This window comes from Chrysemys picta, chromosome 5 (assembly GCF_011386835.1).
Source record: "Chrysemys picta bellii isolate R12L10 chromosome 5, ASM1138683v2, whole genome shotgun sequence".
Taxonomy (NCBI): domain Eukaryota; kingdom Metazoa; phylum Chordata; order Testudines; family Emydidae; genus Chrysemys; species Chrysemys picta.
The window spans coordinates 2,446,576-2,471,901 of NC_088795.1; the positions used below are offsets into that span (position 1 = coordinate 2,446,576).

The 25,326-nt window shown below is 42.6% G+C and overlaps 1 protein-coding gene across 2 annotated transcripts in view; it reads right to left on the minus strand.

Annotated features, from left to right (window-relative positions):
* The window catches only part of TNKS (tankyrase), a 320,206-nt gene that overhangs the window by 260,183 nt on the left and 34,697 nt on the right, over positions 1 to 25,326 (minus strand). For both annotated transcript variants that reach the window (XM_065597440.1, XM_065597439.1), the window contains exon 3: positions 7,014 to 7,109. In XM_065597440.1, the coding sequence (XP_065453512.1) occupies positions 7,014 to 7,109 (96 nt within the window). The remainder of the gene's footprint in view (positions 1 to 7,013; positions 7,110 to 25,326) is intronic.

Consider the following 25,326-nt stretch of genomic DNA (forward strand, 5'->3'; position numbering starts at 1 on the left):
TACACTCATAATGCACAACAGATGGGACTGACAAAACATACAATACCTGATCAACCTTTTTGCAAAGTTTTAACTCTTATAAACAGATGCTAAATAATACATGCACCATCACCGGAGATTTCTCCCTCAGTGGTATCCATCTGGCCGGCTCTCGCGCCCTCTTCTACTGCGTGTTCATGCACCAGTATAAGGGGCCCAGCCAGCCCCAGACTCTCTCAGTTCCTTCTTGCCAGCTAATTCTGACAGAGGGACAGTAGGGTGTGTCGTGGAATGGACATGAGCAACACATCTCAAAGAACAACAGTTATAGAAAGGTAGCTGTTTTTTCTTCTTCGAGTGCTTGCTCATGTCCATTCCACGTTAGGGGACTCCCAAGTGGTACCTGCTGAGATGGGCTCGGAGATCACGGACATGTGAATTGCAATATTGCTACCAAACTAGGCATCATCCCTAGCCTGCTGGGTGATGCCATAGTGAGAGGTGAGCGTATGTATCAACGACCAGGTCACTGCTCTGCAGATAGCTTGAATCGGGACCTGGTCCAGAAAACACTGCTGATTAAGCCTGAGCTCTCATCAAATGGGCTAGCAAGATGATAGGTGGTAGGGCGCCCGACTGCTCGTAGCACGAATGCAGGAAGAGATCCTGGAAGAAATTCTCTGAGCCGAGACCAGTAGGCCTTTCATCCTGTTTGCTACTGATACAAAACACTGTGTGGACTTATGGAATGGCTTGGTTCTTTCAATGTAGAAGGTCAGGTCGCACTCCCGGTGATGCCACAATGTCCCTGTGTCCCCGCCCCAGTGTCAATGGATGGTCCTGCACTGGACTCAACGGCACCTACAAGCAGGGTAGAATCGACAGTGCCACTTATGGAGCGGGGCTAGAGGAGGGGCACAATGCAGGTCACACTCCACAGAACTTCCTTTCCTTATCCTTTCTCGGTTCCAGCAAGCATCCTCTACAGAATCACTGATTGAACGCATTGCTGAAACAAGAGAAGTTGTTCCAGCGACTCTCACGGGACATAAGAAAGAACTGAGAGGATGTAGGGCTAGTCAGGCTCCTTAAACCAGCGCATAAACATACGGGTGCTAGAGCCAGCCTGACGGATACCACTGAGGGGAAAATCTCCGGCAATGGTGCGCGCGCGCACACACACACCATGGAATGGACATAAGCAAGCACTCGAAGAAGAAATGACAATGTATCCCCTTCTTTTGAAGCTTCTTACTTAAAATGAAAGAGTCAGTTAGGTTGTGCACAAGTCCTTTCTCCAACTCTCCAAACCTTGGTAAATTATTTGCAGTAAAATATCCAGCAGATTTTGCCCTTTTTTCTAATAATAAATTATCCATTGATGGGATTTCTTTGTACAAATGTGTACATTTTATGTAAACATATCTCAGCCTATAGGTTGTGTGTGAACTACTTGCTTACACTAAGAAGGTAACACAGCACATGTCATCGTTTCTGCTCCCTGAGTGACTGACAAACATTTATAAATAAAAGAATCAAAGAGGATTTCAGAATGGCTGCACAAACACTTGGTGCAAATCTTCATATGAACATTTATGTACATTCTTTGAAACAAAACAAAACAAAAATCACTCCTGTGAGTGTTCATAGAAAACTAACAAAAAGGGATCAAATGCCAAAATAAACTAAAGGCTTATTCATATAAATGCTCATTAACACTTTTTTGTAGTGTTAGCCCAGCTTCATCACTACCAATCTACGTGTCCCTAACATAACATCTTTTTAGAAAATAGCTGAGGGTGAGAAAAGCTGAATATATGATTTGAGCAACACTTTTTTTTTTATTTATTTAAAGAAAAGTGGGGTATTTTTATTTCCATAATAAAGTACTGTCTTTGTTCTAACTTGGAAAGTTGATTCAGTTCATGAACAAGAAATTTGTTTTCCCTAATATTATTCCTTTTTTCTGGGGAAAGGGTCTGAGGCATTCAGGTTTGGGCTTTTCATTTCTAGGGGAACCCACACCTATCAAAGTGTATACTTTCCACTCATTGCGTATTTAACTCCCATTAATAGCTTTGGAAGTTGCACAAGTGCACTGATGGGCAATTCATATGCAAGAAGCAACTCAGAATAGCAAGCAGTAGGAGTAGGAGTAGGAGTAGTGAAGCTCATAACACCAGCAACTTTAACTGAGAAAATTCACTATTCATTTTAATTATATGACATCATACAAGAAAAATAAAAACATATTAACATTTAAAATGGAAATAGGTAGAACAATGCAATAATTAGAGGCTGTTACTTATTGGACTTGTATTGCAATACATCTCCCAGAAGTCGCATTCATTATTAGGGCCCATTGTGCTAGGAAGTGTACCAACACTGATTAAGAGTCAGTCCCTGTTCCAAAGAGTTAATAATCTAAAAACTGTTTAGCAATTTAAGGAAGAGGTAACTAGAAAGCTTCTTTAAAAGGCTGCAGGATGTGTATAACCTTACCAGTTGTTTAGACATGGGTATTTAATTTTTATAGCAATACTGGTATAAAGACAATACAGAAATGTTAGCCCCAAAAGAAAGGTGTGTTTGTTGCAGGGTAGGTACACTCTGTCCCAGGTGCCGGGTCACGTATGGTGAGAAGAAGGGGAAAAATCTGCACAGCAGCCAGTTAGGTCCTGTGTTCATGATCCTGACTATAAAACATGGTAGTGCAGCCTAGTGGCTGAGTCAATAAAGCAACCCTTCTGCTCAGGGCAGTGTGGCCTAAGGGCTAGAATCCATACAGGTGACCCTTCCACTCAGGGCAGCGTGGCATGATGGCCAGAGTCAGTAAAGCAGCCCTTTTGCTAAGGGCAGCGTGGCCCAATGGCCGGTGACAATAAGCGGCCCTTCCAGCAGGGCAGCATGGCCTAACGGCCTGAGTCATTAAAGTAACCCACCTCTGTGGGATTGCATGGCCCGTTGGGGAAGTGGGGCACCACTTAGGGGTATGTGGCGCCCAGGGTAGGGGGACTTGGGCCATCCCAGCTCCTCCGAGTCCCAGCCCGGGGCCCTGGCGATGGTGGGGATGCTCACCACCAAGTCAGTGGGGATCCTCCCATAACATGCTAACTGGCTCCCCAGTTCACTCACTGGAGAAAAGTCTAAGTCCCCTTTCTCCCTCAGCGATGCTCCACTGTTCCCCAGGGTGTCTGGGGTCGTCAAGTGGCGTAGCTCCTGCCGGCACAGTCCCTTCTCTGGGCTCATTAGGCAGCCTGGAGTCCGCCTGGACTTCTGTGTGCCGTGGCTCTGTAATCAGGGCCTGTAGCAGCTCCCTGGAGAGAGCCTGCAGTCTGCATCCTACCCCTTCAGCAGCCCGCCCAGACTGAGTTGGGCTGCTTCCTTTTATACTTTGCCTCCAGGCTGAGCATGCTCAGCAGAGTCGGAGGGGTGGGTTTCCTCAGCCTGCAAAGCCAAATGAACTTTTTTGGGATTGGTGCAAGGTACACCCTGTCAGAGTGATAAAAACCCTTCTTCAGTCAACCTGGTGGAACAGATAGAGACGGCTGTACTTTCCTAAGAAAGGCATAAGAGTTTAAAAAAAATGAGGTAACTACTGGCATGAAATGTGTGTCATTGCAGGGATGACTTGGTTACTTGCAGAAGGAAGGGATGCTTGTTTCTGAGTGTAGGTATCAGAACACCATTTCCCCCCTCTAGATGAATATGCAACTATTTTCAGGAGCCGAAACTGGGTGTTTATTAACTGATGTTAGAGAAATTAAACAGTTTTAGACTCAGTTTCAATTTTAGAGCAAACTTTACAATGCCATTTCCATCATAAAATTGGTCCCTTATTTGCATTGTGTCTTCTTTGTACAAAAACAATTTTAAGAAAATGTATTAGAAGAGAAGCTGGAAGTCTTCCCTGAAGGCCTTGCATTATATACCCTTCCCCCAGTCTGAGAGACGGGGTGGTAAATACATTTTCCTAGTCTGGAAGATGAAGAAAATGGAATCACTGTGGATGTGATAATTGCCGCCACTGTGCTTAATATTGCTGGGAATGCAATCTACATGGGAAGAAAGTACTAAACTTCCATTATTGAGCAAATGTAGGGTTTTTCTTCTTTCATAAATCTGGCTGAAGTATTTCTTTTATGACTTAGCCACTGTATTAATGACTTCTCTATTCACTTTTTCTCTTTAATTTGTAGTTCACAAAAAGTTCACCACAGAAGTTTATTCCCAAAGCATGTATCAATGCATAAAACTCATTGGGTAAATAAATGAGCTTGTAAGAGGAATCTCAGTCTCTCAAACTATGCAGCAGTGACCATATTACACACATGGACACTTAAACCCTACATGAACAACAGCAATAAATCAACATTGCTTTAATAAGTGAGTTCTCTAAAGGTACAAGCATAATGAAGGCTTGGCTGAGTTTTCAAATACACTTGGCATTAGTCTAACTCTGCTCCCATTAAAGTCAGGAGGACTTTTATCATTGTCTTTAAGAGTAGCAGTGTTAGTCGAACATTGAGCACCTCCAAAAATATCACCATGCAACATACAAATACTGTAAATGAAGTATAATCTAGTACTCATCTCACTAAACAATACCTTCTAAAACACTGTTATATCTGATCTCAGAGAGGATGCCACTGCCAAATGCTATCATGAAGCTCGAGCCACCAAAATTTTCTGTCAAATCCCTTTAAGTCAGAGGAGAGCCCCTAAAGATGTAGCACACTGGAAATACATGGGAAAGCAGACACTTAACAGAGAAGATATGCAGATGAATAGTCTCCACAAAACAAAGTCACTAATAAGTTCTGATTTAGGTGGATTCCAGCTACAACATTTTTAAACCTATTAAGTCTGTTGTATGCCAGCTGAAGGTGTGATGCATTACCAGTGTATACAGCTAGGGCACAGATACACAATGTATAATGAACAGGAGTACTTGTGGCACCTTGTATAATCTAAGGGCCAAAATGTAGCCAAGAGCCACCTTCAGGACAAAACTGAGGAACTGCAAGCTCTCACTGCTAGTGAGAGTAAACAAAAAACTCATTTTATTAATCTAAAAAGGAAGAGTACAAGCAAATTTGGTTCTATTTATATTTTAAGTTTATATGCAGCTTCAGTGCAGACCTTTAGCTTCCATCCATTTGTCAAGGTATCCCTCAGTACTGCAACAATTGGGCACTCCTGTGCTAGGAGATAAGGAAGAACAATTGAAAGCTCCATACTTCAAACTATGCTTAACCCAGGGAGAGTCTACAGCCTTCCAGAAGGCCACTTCCAGAGCATACACACTTGCTACAACAGACTGTTCTCTTTTTCCAAAGGCACATGGGCCTGATCCAATGCCCACTGAAATCTGTGAAAAGATCCCCATGTACTTAAAATGGATAATGGGGCATGTCATAGTTAGCAGTAAATTTAGGAAGAGCTTTTGCAAAGGTGACCTGACACCTGAGGCTGGCCTTAGGGAGAGCCTGAAAAGCTGCCATTAGTCAGTGGCCCCAAAGCAGAAAATTTTCAGTGTTGCTTTCAGAGTAGCAGCCGTGTTAGTCTGTATCCGCAAAAAGAAGAACAGGAGTACTTGTGGCACCTTAGAGACTAACACATTTATTAGAGCATAAGCTTTCGTGGGCTACAGCCCACTTCTTAGGATGCATATAGAATGGAACATATATTGAGGAGATATATATACACACATACAGAGAGCATAAACAGGTGGGAATGCTCTCTGTATGTGTGTATATATATCTCCTCAATATATGTTCCATTCTATATGCATCCGAAGAAGTGGGCTGTAGTCCACGAAAGCTTATGCTCTAATAAATGTGTTAGTCTCTAAGGTGCCACAAGTACTCCTGTTCTTCTTTTTGCTGATTAGCACAGTTAACATTAATGTTAACAGTACAGGAGTTTCTTTAAATTTGAGGCAGAGTAATTAAACTAAGTCATGAGTTTAAAGAGCCTTTGTTCCACAAACACACTTGGTTCATTTCAAAGCTTCAGATAATAATGCATAACAGTGTATTGGGAGAAAAAAAAGAAAGGGGGGAAATGTTTTCTGACCAAATGTGATGGGAGCTGTATTCTCCCTTCCTAAACATAAAGGATGCAGAGAGAGAGAGAGAGAGACAGGTTTTGTATTAGCATATCAACTACAAATTAACTGGTCAATACAGAAGAGGAGGGAAGAGGGCAAAGATAAATAAAACACTAGGGGAAAAAATAGCTAATCATTGACAGTGAGGGTCAACTGCTGAATCTCATCCCCAGCCTAATTATGCTTTTATAGCCACAATTATCTCCTTCTAACCTCTATTTCCTAAAACTCATTTAAAACAAAACCAGCACAAAATGCATATGAACTTTGGACATATAACTCTTCCATAGGATACTAATTTTTCATGTTCATTGATTTTTAAAGTAATTAATAAGTATTACATATAAAGATACAGGTATATAAAATAACATTACATTGGTAAAAAATAATGTGCAAAGTATTCTTTAATGATTAATAGCCCACAGAATTCAGAGTCACCCATCACTTATATCTAAATGGCTAATGATGAGGAGAAACAGCAGCACACAAATCCATAGCAAATATTGATTTAAGTTATAAGGTAGCAGGTTACCTTTCTGATCACAGCTACTATTACAGTAATACAAATGTCCTTGATTGTTTTAAGACCTTCACTGTTGAGTAATTGACTTTTTTTTTTTTTTTTTTCCAGGGGATGGAGGCTGCAATTCAACCCATATGAAGGCTAGTGATAAAAATGCAGTGAATAATGAATGATGTTTTCTAATTACATAATTCTCTCAAATAAGTGGAATAAGCAATTCAAACCTCTGGAGGCATGGCAATTAATGGCAGTTATATCAACTCAATAAGGAACCTGATAATGACACACACATTTTTGCTGTTTTTATGCTAAAGAAAAATGAAAGGCAGTCAAGGTTTAAGAGTGTTATATACCCAATGAACTATAGAAGACAATTCAATAGAAACTTATGTCTCTTACCTGTGAGTACAGCTTTTGCCGAAGGATCTGCCAGGTCCAGCGCTGATTTCCCATCGGTGTTTCGAATGTTTGGATCAGCTCCGTGCTGCAGCAGCACTGTGCAGGGAAAGCAGAAACAATATCTTACCTCAGGGATACACAGATTATTTACTGGTAAGGGTCTCCTCGGCATGGTGTAGGCATAAACACACATTGCACAATTTCCCCCCCTTTTTTTTTTTAAATACACTGCAGCAAAGGATCCTCTCCTGAGTAAAGCTAACTTGGCAACTTAAGGTATAGTAAAAATCACATGATTTAGCATCATAATCATGAAACCTGAATATTTTTCAATATACAGTGTGGTTCCCTCCTACAGGCAGCTATCTGGGAAGCTGTGTACACACTGACTCACACTGTGAAATATGCTCACTGTGGAACCTGCTCTGTCTTTACTACCGCTGTTGCTGCTGCTGCTGCTCCTTTTACTGCTGAATATCCAGATCCTTCTATCTCAGAACAGTAGTAATGCTCAAGTCTTTTAGTGGCTCACCATTTACAGAGAAATCTTACCACAACATACTCTCTGTGTCCAAAAAATGTAATAAGTAGGGTAATATGTGCTACTCTGGTACCCTGCAGTCTGGATACTCAGAAGTTACTGCCCTCCACAATATTTTTTTCTACTGAAACAAAAATTCAATTGCATAAAAATATTTGAAGCAGAGAGCAGCATACAACCATATGGCATGTAGGATATTGCAACAGTGAATTACCACATATAAGAGCATTTGCAAGAAACTAGAAATGGATATTCCACACTTAACCAATCTTAAACAGAAATAACTCTACAATAATACAGTTTGGACCAAGTATCAGAGGGGGAGCCGTGTTAGTCTGAATCTGTAAAAAGCAACAGAGGGCCCTGTGGCACCTTTAAGACTAACAGAAGTATTGGAAGCATAAGCTTTCGTGGGTAAGAACCTCACTTCTTCAGATGCAAGACTTGTGAGGTTCTTACCCACGAAAGCTTATGCTTCCAATACTTCTGTTAGTCTTAAAGGTGCCACAGGGCCCTCTGTTGCTTTTTACAGTTTGGACCATTTACTTTCAAGACCAAAACATTTCCTAAAGAATGGGATGACAAATAGTGAAGTCCACACACCAACATCAAGTATTAAATACCAGGAGCCCAATTGTCCACTGCCCTGCATACTGCACAAAGTAAATAAAATGCTACCAATTCTGAATGACCATTTTATACCCACTTTACACAGGTGTGAATGATAGTAGAGTGTCCAAGACAGTGAAGAATCAGTCTCAAGGACACTTATAGGTAAGAAGAAAGGCAGATATTTGGGGCAGCTCAAGCAACAATGCTCGTCATGAAGCTGCAAGACTACAATGGATTTATGATGAAAAAGTACTGGGAGGTATTTCATCTTGAAACTGATAAAACGCCAAACATTAAACTGACAGGATTCCAGAAAGAGAAAATTAACTGATCCAGCACTAAACCAACTAGTCAGTAATAATCATATCTAACCAGTGAGAGATTCTTCAAAGAAAACACCTGCTTTATTACAGACTGAGCTAGGAGCACCACCTACACTGAAGTTTGTCCGACATGTCCCCATAAGACGACCCCGGTTTTAGTTGTTTATAACTTAGCCTAAATAATTAAAGTTTAGCAATTTCCTATGCCAGGCTTCTGCCTCAGTCTTAATTTTTGGGTGAAAGCTTCAACAAAAATAGTTTGTCTGTATCAAAGAATGAGACTGAAAAAAGATGTTGTTTTGCCCATGTTAAACCCGTACAGCTGTTTTGTTGAAAAGCTCTAGTACTTTCATGCTTTAGAACAGGGACCTGAAAAGTGGCAGGGGAGTGTGGGTCCTGGTGTCAGATGTGCCTTTTGCTGTTCTGGGCAGGAAACTCAAAATTTGGCCACATTATGAGCCTTTGAATAATCTTAGCACATGCTCAGAAGAAACTTCTTAGCGTTTCTCTGCAACTGCTGATTCTGGTAGCACCAGGCAGAAAAAATGAGGAAAGAGATAGTCTGCACTGTCAATGCTCCCCCCACTAGGCCCAGGTATCATGGAAGAAAAAGCAACCTGTCTCAGATGCAGAGGACACAAGACCATGACCTAGGGAAGGGAGTAGATTGGTACAAGGAGCCAGGGAAAGGGTACCGAGACTGGGAGCTAGAGGGGAGAAGCAGAGGGGAGAATACTAAGAAGCGGGGAGATAGAGAGAGAGGTCAGATGAGGAGGTTGGGGGCAGGGGACTGGAACTCACTAGGCAGGAAGACTGAGACAAGGAGCTGGGGGGAGGGGAGCGGGAAGAGATTGGAAAGGGGTTAGAGGGGACACAAAACCAAGACCCCAAAGAGGGAGACTGGTAGTCAGGGTTTGGGAATGGGAGGAGCGGGGAAGCAAGTGGAAATCTAATAGGGCGTCTGCTATGGGAGAAAAGGGCTAGCTGTGTCTACACTGCCACCTTCAGCGCTAAAACTTTAGTAGTTCGGGGGGGGGGGGGTGTGGAACCCCCCCTCCCCCCTGAGCGACAAAAGTTTTAGCGCTGAAAAGCGCCAGTATAGACAGCGATAAAGCTACCACGGCTCGTTCAGGGTGGTTATTTTTTTTTATTTTTATTGCCGGGAGAGCTCTCCCCTGGCGATAAAGCGTATCTACATTACCCATGTCACCACGCTGCCGCAGCTGCGCTGTAACGTGGGCAGTGTAGACATACCCCAAAAGTGTGATGGGTGGAGTCGTCGGGGGTTGGGTGGGGTGGGTGTATGGAGATTAGGACTGACTTGATTGAGAGACTGGAACAGAGACAGACTGGAGGTGACAAATGCAGAAGGGTCTGTGACCACTGGAGTATACTCCCTATTCTCGCCTCTAGAACCTGAAATGGAATACAAAGTCTGAGTCTGCTCTGCTACCAGCTGACATCTGTGAAACCCACTGGCAAAACGCTTCTCATTGCCCTCTGGTGCCTTAATCATGAGACCATCCTCCTGTAGTCTTCTACCTCATTCACCACACACCTTCCAATTTCAGCAACACAAGGCAGGGGTCCTACAGACAATTGCCTCTTTTACTACACAACCCTGATTCATTCCCAGAGCAGGTCCCATCCTGTGCACTGTATGAGGCAGGGGTCCTGTGGGGAAAAAATTTAGTATGCAATCACATAATTAAAGACTGCGTCATAATGCAGAATTACTGCTGAGTGAAAATCCCATTTTGTAGCTCCACAATACAGAAATATCACTAGACAGTATCCCCTTCCAAATTTGTATTTAATTCAAACATTTTTTAAAGTCTGGCAGTGAAAATACAACAGGTATAAACAATACCATTACCTAGCCATTAGACCTTTTCCACAAACTTTTGTAAAACGTACAGAACTGTTTTCTTTTAACTGATCCTTGATATAAAATATGAGGAAATCAAAATCCTGTAAACTTAACTATCCAAAAGCTTAAAATGGAATTCAAGTGCATTCATGACCATTATGATCCTTAACCTATACAGATTCCTGGTCTTCACTGATGCCTCACATTTCTTCACGTGACACATAAGAAGTTTGTTTTAATTACATTTGTTACTAAAGCAATCAGTAGAACAGATAGGAATCTGACCTTTCTGTTAACTATCTCCCCCTCAACAAATGAGTTACAAGGTTACATAGAGCATGAATTACAACTGCTGCTAAGTGCATCAGGTTACTCCCAACTTGTTATAGCAGGAATGAACCATGACAGTAAGGCCACGTCTACACTAACACTTATGTCAGCAAAACTTCTGTCACTCAGGGGTGAGAAAACACACACCCCTGAGCAACGTAACTTCTGCCAGCATAAGCACTCATGTGCACATTACTAAGTCAGTGGGAGACGCTCTCCCACTGAAAAGCTGGTTTTATTATGCCAACAGGAGAACTGTCTCCCATCAGCATAACACTCTTATAAGAGCACTCTTACAGTGGCACAGCTGTATCGGTACAGCTGTGCTCCTATAAGCTTGTAAGTGTAGACATGGCCTAAGCACTTGGCATGGTGTTTTTCAAAACTACTGAACTTGATCATTTTGCTGTCAAAAATTGTCTTTCCTTTAACAAATATTGAGTAAATAGTTTCACATTTAAATATAAAGCATTCTTACCTTTCCAAATTTTCCCTGGCAAGATACAATGAAAGTTTTCCCGAGTAACTACAAGACAACAGAAATGGAAGTAGTCTTCCAATACGGTGGAAGAGAATATCTACGGGCTTGTACACACAGACTTTCATCAAAATAATAATCTGTTTTCATTCACCCTATCATCAATAGAAGCTGAAGCTATTTAAGACCCTCAACCTGAAAGAAAAGAGCCCATGGCCATATTGTGAACTAGTGGCAGAGTCAGGGCCAATTGAATTTCAACCCTATGCTCATTCTACCAGCATGCACCGCCTTGCTGTCAAGAACTGCTGAGCATCCACAACTACTATTTACATCAGCTACAGCTGTGAGCAATCAGCACTTCTGCAAATCAGGCATCAGATGTTCCATGTGTTGGGCAACCAGAAACAAGGAACCGACAGTGGTCAACTGTGAAATTTTGATCTAAATGACTCATCCAGCACACCCTAGAAAGTCTGTGACCCAGCCAGGAATGGAACAAAGTTATACACAATTGGATCACTCACAGCATCCAAGAGCTATCTGCAGTCTCAGTACAGGAATACAGCATTGACTCATTCAGAATGTTATCTTCACTATCAAAGAATTTCCACAATCCTGCAAAAACTAATGGGGACATCAGAGAAGTGATGGTTTTGGTGCACTGGGGATACTAGCCAAGAGAGGAACAGGTATTTACACGTCATGGGCATAAATTCTTATTGTCCTCTGCATTCTTTTAGTACCAATATTTCTCATGAGGATTTTGTCTGAGCCAGGTGATGTCTGGAAGTACAGAAGTGGCTACTGGCCAACAAAGTGTTAGTGTTTAGCAAGATACGTGATCCAGGAACACCGAAGTCCCTAAGGTTATTGCTCAAGAGGTTTTCAGATTACAGTATTTTTTTCCTTAATTGGGATACATATGAAGTAATTTTACTCCAAATGAGTTAGTTTTATTGTTCATTAAATGGATTTAATTAAATTAGTCTTCAGCATGTTTTTCTATTGTACACTTTTAGCTCCTTTTGATTTTGTTCATTTCTCTTTTTCAAATATTTTAATTTCATTAGTATTGATCTTGGTCAATGCTTCATGTCCTTCCCATTCCCCATCACCTTTAGTTTACTCTCCATTTTTTCCTTGGTGGGAGGGAGCAATGGAGGGAGGGGATTTTCTCTTCTTAGGGTATACAGCAAAAAAAAAAAAAAAAAAAAAAAAGACGTGGTAGCGAGTCTCAGAGCCCAGGTCAATGGATTCTGGCTCACGGGACTCAAGCCGCAGTGCTAAAAACAGCAGTGGAGATGTTCGACCTCGGGCTGCAGCCTGTACTCCAGACCATCCCCCCCTCGCTGGGTTCAGAGCCTGGGCTCCAGCCCAAGGCCAAATGTCCACACTGCTATTTTTTAGCTCCACAACACAAACACAAGTAAGTGGCCCAAGTAAGTTGATCTGGGCTCAGATTCGTTACCGTGGGTCTTTCTCTTGCTGTGTAGGCATTCCTTAATTACTTCCATCCTATTTCCCATCTACCCCACCCCTCCCAAAACCTCTCTCTCTAGCCACCCTATTTCCCCAGCAGGACAGAGAGAAATATTAATCTAATAATCTGGGCCAGTTTCACCCTGAGGTTTGGAGACACTATGGCAACCACAGCAAGTACTGTGAACATATTTCTAACTGTGATTGGGAAAGGGACTGCAACACGTTCTAATTTCATGCAATACAGAGAATCTGAGCCACTGATCTTTGTTTGCTTAATATTTTTAATACTAAAATCCAATTTAAAGCTATTTCTTTAAAATGCTTTCTAATTGGATGAGGCCTTGTATTAAGTTTTAAGCAAAGATTATTTTATTAAAAAAACTTTTTAAAGCGATATCTATAATTAACAGCTAAATATAAAGCAGCAATAATAAATTTAGGTCTGGAAGGGACTAGGAGGTCATCTAGTCCGTTCCTCTGCACTGAGGCTGGATTAAGACCAGTGGTTCTCAATCTATTTACTATTTTGGGCTGCACCTCTCTATGTGTTATGTGGGCCGCATCCACACAATGTATATACTAACTGTATGGCCGTGAGGATGTCACATAGGCCTTGGCTACACTTACCGGCAAGTTCGACGGCTGGAAATCGAACTTCTGGGTTCGACTTATCGCGTCTAGTCTGGACGCGATAAGTCGAACCCGAAGTGCTCGCCGTCGACTGCGGTACTCCAGCTCGCCGAGAGGAGTACCGCGGAGTCGACGGGGGAGCCTGCCTGCCGAGTGTGGACCAAGGTAAGTTTCAACTAATTCGAAATAAGGTACTTCGAACTTCAGGCTACGTTATTCACGTAGCTGAAGTTGCGTACCTTAGTTCGAATTAGGGGGGGTAGTGTAGACCAAGCCTTAGGCTGTGTGCTAATTGGGGTTGAGAACCACTGACCTAGACCATTCCTGGCAGATGTTTCTCTAACCTTTTCTTAAAAACCTCCAAGGGCAGGATTCTGCAACCTCCCTAAGTAGCCTGTTCCAGTGCTTAACTATCCTTATAGTTAGAAAGTTTTCCCTTATATCTACCTAAATCTCCCATGCTGCAAATTAAGCTGATTTCTTCTTGTCCTACACTTGGTGGACCTACACCAATCACAGCCCTCTTTGTTAACAGCCTTTTACATATTTGAAAACTGTTACCATGCCACATGACCCCCAAAGTCTTCTCTTCTCCAGGCTAAACATGCCAATTCTTTCAACCTTTCCCCATAGGTCATGTGTTCAAAGCCTTTCTTCACTGTCACTCTCCTCTGGACTCTCCCCAATTTGTTCAGATCTTAGAGAGTGGTGCCCAAAACTGGGACACCATACTCCAGTTGAGACCTCACCAGTACTGAGTATAGCAGAACAATTACCTATGACACATCTGTTAATAAATCCCAAAATATTTGCCTTTTTCACCACAACATCACTCTGTTAACTCCAGGAGCTCAATCTATTCAGTTTAATAGAGAGAAATTTAAAGAGTGACTTGTCACATTTTGTAAGTCTGTACGCAGGGAACAGAAATTTGTTAATGGGCTCTTCAATTTAGCAGACAAAGGTATAACAAGCTCCAGGAGGGAGGGATAGCTCAGTGGTTTGAGCATTGGCCTGATAAACCCAGGGTTGTAAATTCAATCCTTGAGGGGGCCACCTAGGGATCTGGGGCAAAATCAGTACTTGGTCCTGCTAGTGAAAGCAGGGGGCTGGACTCAATAAACCTTTTGGGGTCCCTTCCAGTTCTATGAGATATCTCCATATTAAAAAAAAAAATGGAAGGTAGGCAAATTCAGACTGAAAATAAGATGCAATTTTTTAAGGTGAGAGTAATTAACCATTAGAATTTACCAAAAGTTGTGGTGAATTCGCCATCACTGGCAATTTTTAAATTAAGATAGGATTTTTCTTCTAAAAGATATGCTCTAGTTCAAATAGGAATTAACTGAAGGAAGTTCTATCGCCTGTGTTACACAGGAGATCAAACTAGATGATCACATTGGTCCCTTCTGGCTTTATAATCTATTAATCACATTTACAGATAACAGGTTGAGATTTTACAAGAAACTAAAATCACTTTACAGCCTAGTGACTATTTCAGCTCTCTCACGCAAACTAGAATTGGTGTCTTCTCCCCTATCCATCAATGCAATATGGTGACTCAGGGAAACAGCATTGTCAAAATGCAATCTAGCCTACTCCCTGTAGATCTGTGAAGGTGGTGACATTTTTGCCAAATGCATTTTGAATCACAGTATAAAATTACTCTCTACTACTTTTCTCTAGAAGATAATACCTACAAGGGATGCTGTACTTTGTTAACCCAGGACCTGGTAGCACATAAATCTAGGTACTAGCTCTGAGCATCATATATTCCCAAACTATATTTCTCTCAGCATTTTGAAAGCATCCAAACAATACACTGCACCCTGGCGGGCCGGGACCGTTCATTTACCTGCCGCATCCACAGGTTCAGCCGATCGCGGGTCCCACTGGCCGCGGTTCGCTACTCCAGGCCAATGGGGGCGGTGGGAAGCGGCGGCCAGCACATCCCTCGGCCCGTTCTCCACAGTCTGCTTTGGTCTTAACTATCTTGAGCAGTTTAGTATCATCTGCAAACTTTGCCACCTCACTGTTTACCCCTTTCTCCACATCATTTATGAATAAGTTGAATAGGATTGGTCCAAGAACTGACCCTTGGGGAACACCACTAGTTACCCCTCTCCATTCTGAGAATTTACCATGTATTCCTACCCTTTGTTCCCTGTCTTTTAACCAGTTCTCAGTCCAGGAAAGGACCTTCCCTTTTATCCCATGACAGCTTAATTTACATAAGAGCCTTTGGTGAGTGACCTTGTCAAAGGCTTTCTGGAAATCTAAGTACACTATGTCCACTGGATCCCTCTTGGCCACGTTTGTGGACCCCTTCAAAGAATTCTAATAGATTAGTAAGACACGATTTCCCTTTACAGAAACGATGATTGCTCAACAGTTTATGGTTCTCTCTGTGTCTGACAATTTTATTTTTAACTATTGTTTCAACTAATTTACCCAATACCCACGTTAGACTTACTGGTCTGTAATTACCGGGATCACCTTTAGAGCCCTTTTTAAATATTGGCGTTACATTAGCTAACTTCCAGGCATTTGGTACAGAAGCCGATTTAAAGGACACGTTACAAACCTTAGTTAATAGTTCCGCAACTTCACATCTGAGTTCTTTCAGAACTCTTGGGTGAATGCCATCTGGTCCCGGTGACTTGTTAAACTCAACATTATCACTTAATTCCAAAACCTCCTCTAGTGACACTTCAATCTGTGACAGTTCCTCAGGATTTGTCACCTACAAAAGCCAGCTCAGGTTTGGGAATCTCCCTAACATCCTCAGCCGTGAAGACTGAAGCAAAGAATCCATTTAGTTTCTCCGCAATGACTTTATCGTCTTTAAGTGCTCCTTTTGTATCTCGATCATCAAGGGGCCCTACTGGTTGTTTAACAGGCTTCCTGCTTCTGATGTAGTTAAAAAACATTTTGTTATTACCTTTGGAGTTTTTGGCTAGCCGTTCTTCAAACTCCTCTTTGGCTTTTCTTATTACATTCTTGCACTTAATTTGGCAGTGTTTATGCTCCTTTCTATTTGCCTCACTAGGATTTGACTTCCACTTTTTAAAGGAAGTCTTTTTTGAGACTTAACTAAGTAAACACTCAAGACCTGAATTCTTATCTATAATTGGTAACAAATGAAGGTTGCTTGTAATCGGAGTTCTTCTAAATGGACACTTCATGTTCACACTTTTGGGATGCAGTGGCAGGGTGCTGCTCAGATAGTGGAACCTAACTAGCAGTGCCCATTAGAGCACTCACACACCCTTCGTATCCCTCCCCATCTGTTCCTGAAAATTCTAAGGGCATGGCTATAAAAGGGAAGGCATAGCACTCAGACGCCCTCACTTCCTTCCTACAGCTTTTTCAGAACACAAGTAGTTAAGAATCCAAAGAAGGGAAGGTGGACAGGGAGTGTGAATATGTGGAGTCCATTTGAAGAATGCCGGCGTTATCGCAAAGGTGGGACAAGGAGCATTAATTAAGAAGCAACTGCAATACTGCTCTCCAAAAGCGGTCATCTGATCTGAACTCTTGGTCCAGGAAATGCTGCTTCATGAACGGAACTCTGTGTTCTACCTATCTCAAATATTAGAATATATCTAAGACAAGAAATTGAATTAGCCTTAGCTCTCGTAGAATGGGATCTTAAGCCAACAGGAAGGGAAATATTAGCTAAATGTATACACTTCTAAAATACAAGATCTAACCTATCTAGATAATGGTAAGATACAAACTCTTGGGGAACCATAAGCTTTCTGATTCTATCGAGATTATATGTTACAACCCCTTTGACATCTAATGAATGCAAACTTGCTTCCCTCTTTGGCCTTATGTGGTTTAAGGGGAAAAAAATAAGTTTATGAATTGACTAAGGTGGATGTCTGAAACCATCCTGGGAAGAAGCCTAGGGTGAGGACCATTTTATCCTTATGAAAAACTGAATGGAGGTGTCATGCTGTCTGGCATGGCTCTCAATTGAGTGTGCCAACCTCAGGGCAGACTGTCAAGAAGCAGGGCAAAAACCCCAAAGTGGTTGTATGTTCTATAATTAGATTTCACCATCCCAGTAACAAGTGTGAACTCTTAAAGCACTGTAACAGTATTGCCATAGGGTCAGACACAGCTGACAGATCACTTTACACCAAAAAACAAAAACAAAAACAAAAAACAAAAACCACACCATACCCACAATAATATTCAGATTCCTCCCCATCCCAAAGGACTTGTCATTTACCACAGGTTGATTATACTCATATCTCAAACCAAAGACAATGCTTGTAACCAATCTGGTAACAAACTAACTAACTAAAGGTTTATTAACTAGGAAATGAAATGAGACGGTTTTTTACAAGATTAAAACAGGTAAGCATACACACACACAAATGCGTTAGTGTCAGGTTTCAAAAGGGAATAGAAACTTCAATAGTAAGTAGATTGCACATCCTTTAGGGCTAACCCAGGCAAAACTGCTGGGGACTCCTTGCTTATGCTTAGAAATCCTCACCCCTCAGAGTTCAAGCAGCATAGGAATAATAAATTCTCCTTAACAGGCATTTTTATTCCCTCTCAACAGCATTCAAGTTGTGATGGGACAAGGGCTTGGGTGCATTCCCTCTTCAGGGCTGTGGGGGACGCAAACAAAGTCTTTTGTCTACAATGGCTTGTCTGATGTCTGTAATCCTTTTTGTTGGGGGAGAAGATAACACCTATTGTGATGAACTAGCATTTCACACTTGGTAAGGCTTCTCCTTGGCCTGTGAGGAATTTACATTCTTACGAACATTTTTATAGTTACAGAACAAATTAACTTTAAACATTACCTTATAACATGGGTGCGACACTGTAGAAAAAGAAAGATTACCATGCTTACACTAAGGTATCAACACTGTTGCATAATTGCGATAAATATTATACAAAGTATGCCTTGTAAGATATCATTGAAAAAGTTATGATCTGTTGCACATTATTATCCTGTTTATATGTGTGTATTATCATTACATATGAAGTAATGAATCTTTGCTATGTGTCTGTATCTCAAACATGTTGTGTTCCGGGGCAATACCCACAAGACAGATTTACATCAAGACTAGCCAGTCATGGTAGATAGGCCCATTGGAAGAGTTGATTCTCCTTAATGGCCCATCCCGAGGATGCCCCTGTGAGCATATGGACAATGGAGGCCCAGTGATTCATCAGGGCACGTAGAACACGTGATCCCTGACTCCATGTTTGAGACAGTAACTTTCCAGGAAAATGGACTGGGGGGAAAAAGGGTGTATAAATTGGAGACTGACATCAACCCTTTGCTTCTTTCCTGCTCCACATCTCTGGCTTATGATTTCTAACAAAGGGAAGCTCTGAACAATGGACTGAGGAGCCCCAAGCTTTTGGGTGATCCAGAGAGACTTACTACAAGCTAGCAGATTAACATCACTGCTATTATCCTGATCTACAAACTCTGAAATCAACAGTAATGTATATGATTCATTTTAACCTTTTAATAACTTCCTTTTTTATATTAAATATACCTTTAGTTTACTAAAGGATTGGCTTTCAGCATAGTTTGTGGGTAGTTTTTAGGTAAGATCTGAAGTACATTTTGACCTGGGATGTGTGACTGGTTCTTTGGAACTGGAAGAACCTAATACATGTGATTTTTGGTTTTAATAATTATTTCTCACAGAAGTCAGGTTTGTCTGGATGGTGCATGAGAGGCTACAGGGCCTAAAAGGGACTGTCTGCAGCTTCATAATAATTAGTATAGTATTTTGGAAGCACACATTTGTTACTGGCTTAGTGAAATCTTATGACAGAATATACTACCAGTTTAGGATATATGCCCTGTATTCTGGCAGTCTGACCCGAGATTGGTGCTCTTAGCTGTGTCCCATACCAGGCATTGTGACAATGGGATACAGATATTTTAAGTAGGATTAATACATGCAGAATCCTACAAGCATTCCATGAAGTCTAAACATATTCTTATAACTCAAATACCTATTTTAGCTATACTAACAGGTGAGCCAGGCTGGTTTCCAGCTATCCATTTGTCAGTGTTCAGTGAGACCTGGGATCTATGCATGAGCTGGCAGCTCATCTGCCAGCATCACAGGAAGATTACCCATTAGAGCTTGAATTCATTTATCCGCCATGCTGATGTGATTGTGATAAGGAAGGCTATTTTATTTACCAATTAAAACAAAACTTGTTCAATGGAGACATCAATTTGAACATTAATCTTGGAAGTACTAAATCCAGGTCCAAATTAGGGATTGGTGTTTTACTGGGGGAAATAAATTAAGGCCTGTTAAAAACTGTTTGATGACTAAACAGACTTCTCAAAATCAGATGGAATACTGATATACATACTCTAAATCAAAGGAATAGATGAGACTCTTTAAAGGTACAACTATTTAAACAAAGCCTGAAATGGAGCAGAGACAGGTTATATCTGATTATTCTTTGCCCACAAAAGCCTTTTCCATTTTAGGCTAGAATAGATTTAGTAGATTCTTTTCTTGATTTCTCTAAAATGGTCTGAACTGCAACTGAACATGACTGTTCAAAATCTGTCAGAAATTGCCTATGCTGTAAAGTGAAGAGAGTTCAAATCTAGGTAAAAAATTTTGCCATTCTGTTATTAGGTCTGGGACCACTGATAGAAAGGCTGTTCCTTGGAAAGGTGCCACTGCTGCCTGGGCCAAGCAGGCAGTTAAAGATGACCTTCACCTTGTCCTGTTTTATTTTTACTATTACTCTCTGCAAGAGCAGAACTGGAGGCAATTCGTACAGAAGGAAAGGTTTTCATTTAATAAGGCAGGCATCAGAGACTGATAGTCTGTCTCTCCCTGCTCTTCAGTAAGAGCTCAGACACTTTGCATTGTAACTGACGGCAACATAATGGCTGCTGACCCAAACATGAAAATTTATTGAATCGAGGTCTTCAGAGACCATCTGTGATCATCCAATGTATCTCTGCTTAGCTGGTGTGTTGTGTTCTGCATCCCTGGTAAGGTGTATTACTATCAGGTGAACATCCTGGACTATGCACCATTGCCATAATTTGATAGCCTTCCTGCAAAATTGGGGAGAATAAGCACCACCTGGCTTTTTACGTAGAACACTGTAGTAGTTGTAATAGAGAGTCTGAGACATATGCCCTTGTATCAGAGGCCTGAACTTAAGTAGTGGGCAACTTTGCTGATATAAAGCAAAAAGTTAGCAAAAGTCAGGCTGTGAGCAGACGTCACGCCCTGCCAACTTGCAATACCAGCCCTGTTCTTGCCAGATTCTGTGAACTTGCACGCAGGCAGAGCCTGATGTCTGCTTACAGCCTGACTTTTGTTAACTTTGCTTTATATCAGCAAAGCTTGCCCACTATGTTAGCTCAGACCTCCGATACAAAGGCTTATGTCTCAGGCTCTCTTTCTTTCTTTCTGTTACCACTTACCCATCTGAAGGGCAGGGTGGTGCAAGAATGCTTTCACAATGCCCATCTGACAACTCTTAGCTCTTATGGATGTGCAACTTCCTCTCAATTATTCCAAAGACTGAGCCATGAGGCTGCTGCAATGACCTCCTCAGCCTGTTTTGGAAGCATTCGACATCACCCCTATTGACAAAATGCCATCCTTTCCAGTACATTCTGAGTGGTTGTCCACCCTATAGGTGCATTAGACCACTCTTTAGAATAGTAACTCTTGTTCATACTGTCCATGTAACTGTTGAGAGCCAGTGGCGCCTCATTTTTAGCCAAGCATATGGGGTTACATATGTTGTTGCAGCTAACATGCCCATTGATTTGAGACAGAAGACCACTTCTTACACTAGTCTCACACAAGGTATGTACAGCCAGTGTTACACTCTGAAATCTGTCAAGGTAGGAACGCTTTGTTTTCTTGGGAGTCCAATACCACACCTATTAACAGGATTCTCTGCAGTAACTGAAATGATTCATTTTGATTTATTGTAAATCCCTGAGTCTGGAAGAGGGCGCATGTATCGAGAATACTTTTGGCAAGCAGAGGTTGACACTGACTTTATTAACCAGTTATCAGATAGGAAAAACACAAATGCCTTGTCTCCTGAGGTATACAAACATTTTGTGATCACTCAGGGGGGCAACAAACAGTCCAATGGGAAGGAACCTGTATTGAAAATGGTTATTTCCCAAGGTGAGCCAGAAGGATGTGTGAACAGCTTACAGCAATGTGAAAACATCTTTCATGTTGAGGGCTACAAACCAGATTTTTTGGGAAAGCTTGGGAATTAGGGAAGGTAAAGTCAACATTCAAAAACAGAACTTGTGGATTTGTTGAGCTTTCTTAGGTCTGGGACTTGGACAAAGACTCCCCTCTTCTGGGGCATCAGGAAATAACTGGAATAAAATCCTCTCTGTCCTTTAACTTTTCTGGGACCTCCTCCATAGCTCCCAATTCCTGAAAGCCTGAAACACTCTGATCTTGGTAGACTAATGAGGTGGTCTCTGAAGAGGGAGGGAAGGATTGGAAGGAGGAATATTTTTTTAACTGAATTGAGTATCCAGTGTGGACAATTTCTAATGTTCATTTGTCCGATGTCAAGGATGACAATTGGTGGAAATATTGCCTCGGTCTGTTTCCAGAAGAAAGAAAGTGAATGAAAATCTGGGAGGAATGGTTTACAGTCCTTAAGAAGCATGTCAAATCTGAAGCTGCACGTTCAAAAATATTGCCGTTGAAGACATCTCCTTGCCCGCAGCTCTTGACTTACTATTCTTTCTCCCATACTGATATGGAAGAGGAGATTACTGATGTTGGCGATAAGACTGGTTCTCCCCTCTCCTTCTACATTTAAATTACAAAGAAGGCAAACTTCTAATACCTAAACAATCTTCTTCTGGGTGCTTTGTAGAAACCCAGTCATCTAGCCATATACCTTGTTTCCTTTATTCTCTAAAACCTCATCTGTCCTGGCGCTGAATAATCCCTCTCCCTTAAAAGATATGTCTTCCACCTTAGTTCCAGGGGCAACCCCAAAGATATGAACCTAGCATATCTACACAGACAGCAGATACAAGAGTTCTGGCAGCTGTAACTGAAGAGTCAAATACTGTATGCAAAGGCAGCTTTGCTAGCTGCTGTTCTTCAAAGACTATGACATTAGCCAATTTTTTCTGTTCATCTGGTAACATTTTAGTAAAATTAGACATTTTGTCCCGAAGACAGAACCGATGGAGAATGGTCCACTCAGTAAGAGTGACTAAAGCTCAGGGTAGAGGAGGAAGAGACCTTTCTTAAAGCATCAGTTATCATCCTGGTCTGACAGTGTAGAATGCAAGCACCGATCTCTGGCTCTCTGAATAGCAGCTTCTACCACTAGAGTTAGGTTCGGGGCATAATAAAAGCCATCCTGAGATAAATGATATATCTTTATCCACTTTTTTGGACATAGGTTGCAGAGAAGAATTTAACCAAATTAATTTTGCAAGTTGCAATAGGTTGTCTGAAAGTGGTAATGATACTCTTCCCAAAGACTGAGCACATAATCAAAAATTAGATGCATTTCTTTCAGAGAGCAAGTAGGTAGTTCCAATGTAGAGGCCATCTTCTGTACTAGTTCTTGGAATTCTACTGTATCTTTATATAGAGACGTGGCTCATGAAATCCTCATGTTTTTAACAGGCAACTGCTGGACATATGTTTCAGGGTCCAAATCAGTAAACTCCCGAAAGGCCACTTGCTCTTCATCCTCTGAAACACTTCTAGTAGACACAAAGGAGATTGTACCCCTTCACCAGATAACTGTCAAGCTACATTACATGTGGATGTAAGAGAGTCAGTTTCAACAGTGCTGTAGCTACCGCCTTCTATTTGTGGATTCATAATGAAAGGTTGGGGTTGCCAGTAAGGCAGTCTGTACCACAGTGGCCTTCTCCATTCCAACGGATAATCCACGTGTAGATCCAGTTCATAATAAGAGTTCTTGGGGGATCAGCTGAGATCCCAAGGGTTTCACCCTGGATGAAGACTAGAACCAAGGTTGTCCTTGATCTGATTCTCCTTTGGCTTGTCGTTCTAATCTAGGATTCAAATACAAAGCTGTAGATGCTAAAGGTCCCAGAGAAAAATATTTAGCTGGGGAAGTCGAGGGGGTGAGGGGGAGGAAGTAGGCGACCATCCTTCTGAGGTGAAGAGAGAACACAGACATGCCAGACAATTAAGAGCAGGTTTAAAAAGAGTACAGGTTTGCTGCCCCAAACTAACTGTTTGTCGAGGAGTTATTTTTAAAAGTTTTAGACAGAGGCTGAAGTTAACTCACCTTACTAACTGACAGTGAAGGGCAAAACGCCTTAAAGTGTAAGAGTGCAGCCTTGTTCAGACTGCTATCTTTGAGACAGTTGCCAAATAAAGAGTTTCAAAGCCCATGAGGAAGGAGAGGAAACAAAAATATTAGAAATTAAAAGCAGCGAGTTGAACCCTGAACACCAGTTTAGAGGATGTTTCACCGAACCAGAACTGAACCCGAACTGAAAACCTCTGAGTTGCATTGAACCCGAATAGAAACAGAACCCAGAAAAAAACAAAAACTGGTTCAAACAATAAGAATCAGATTTAATAATTAGGTGCTAAGGAATGGTCTCTCCCTGGTCCAACCCTCAAGAGAGAGATAGACGCTACACTTCCCAGGAAGCCACTGGAGGAGATGAGAAGACAGGTCAGAGGCAGAGAGAGGTGTTCTAGGCTTGGTAGTTCTCCTGTTATGCCCAGGTAGAGGACTGCCCACAGAAGGGAACACCTCCCTCCCCTTCCACTTCCTGCTGATTGTTAGCAGTCAATAACTCAGGCCTCAGACCTGGGGGTGAGGCAGGAGGAGTGAGAGAAACAGGACCTTTGTTTTGACTTGAGGCTGCAAAGCTCCCCTGCTCTTCCACTGTCTTTCTGGCTTTGTTTCCCTGGTGCTGAAGTTCCTTCCTTCTGCCATTCCACCAGCCACCCTGCACAGGCTAAGTTATTCTGTTATGCTGGGGGCGTGGGAGAGGAGGGACAGCAAAAGGAAGAAAGAAATGTCTCTGGGGGACCTGAAAAAAGGAGGAATGAAGGGAGGGGACTGAGGAGGGAGAGAAGGGAGTTCAATCTGAAGGGGGAAAGGTTCTGTAGCAGTTCTTCTGACTAATTACCCCACTGTCACCTCGCCTCAACAGCTGGTTGGGTCCAGAACTTTTCCCCTCTGTCCACTAGGACAGAGGAGTCTTTTTCTAGACTAGACACTGCATATTGCTTGACTAGAGTGACCAGATCACTGACATGAAATATCGGGACACGGGGGGGAGGGAGGGGGCGGGAGGGAGAGGAGGGGCCGGAGCAAAAAAAAAAAAAAGCCGTTTTGCAGGTACTGGGGAAATTAGCAGGCCCCAGCAGCACCATGGCCACATTCGGCGCATCCCGCTGCCCGTGGGGAAGGAGCCTCTAGAGCACAGCGGAGCGGGAGAGGCACGGGGCTCTGGACCCCGGCAGCGGCGGGGGAGAGCGGCTCAGGGCCGCGTGAGTGACCACGTAAAGTTTATTGGCTGGGGGGGGACCCCGGCCGGCTCCTCGCCCTGCCCTGTAGGGGATAGCATCCCCGCCCCGCGCCAGCATGTTTTGCCGGACGCCGCAGGCCAGGTAAGGAGCCAAGTCCCCCCGCATCCTGGCTCCTCAGCTGAGCGGCATTGCTCCTCCCTCCCACGTTTGCAGCTGTAATGCCGGCACAAGCCTGGAGGGAGGGGGTGGTGGCCGGCTTCCAGTTCCTGGAGCTGGAAACACCTGGCGGGCAGGCAAGGGGCCTGCTCCCCCAGTAGGGAGATGGGGGGGCTCAGCTGAGGAGCCAGGATGAGGGGGGACGGCAGGGACTCAGCTCCTTACCACCCCCCTACAGGGGCGAGGACCAGCCGGGGTCCACCCCAAGCCGATAAACTTTACATAGCCACTTGTGCGGCCCCGAGCCGCTCTCCCCTGTTGCTGCCGGGGTCCGAAGCCCCCTCGTCTCCCTCCTGGGGGAGCAGCCCCGTGGCCCGCCCG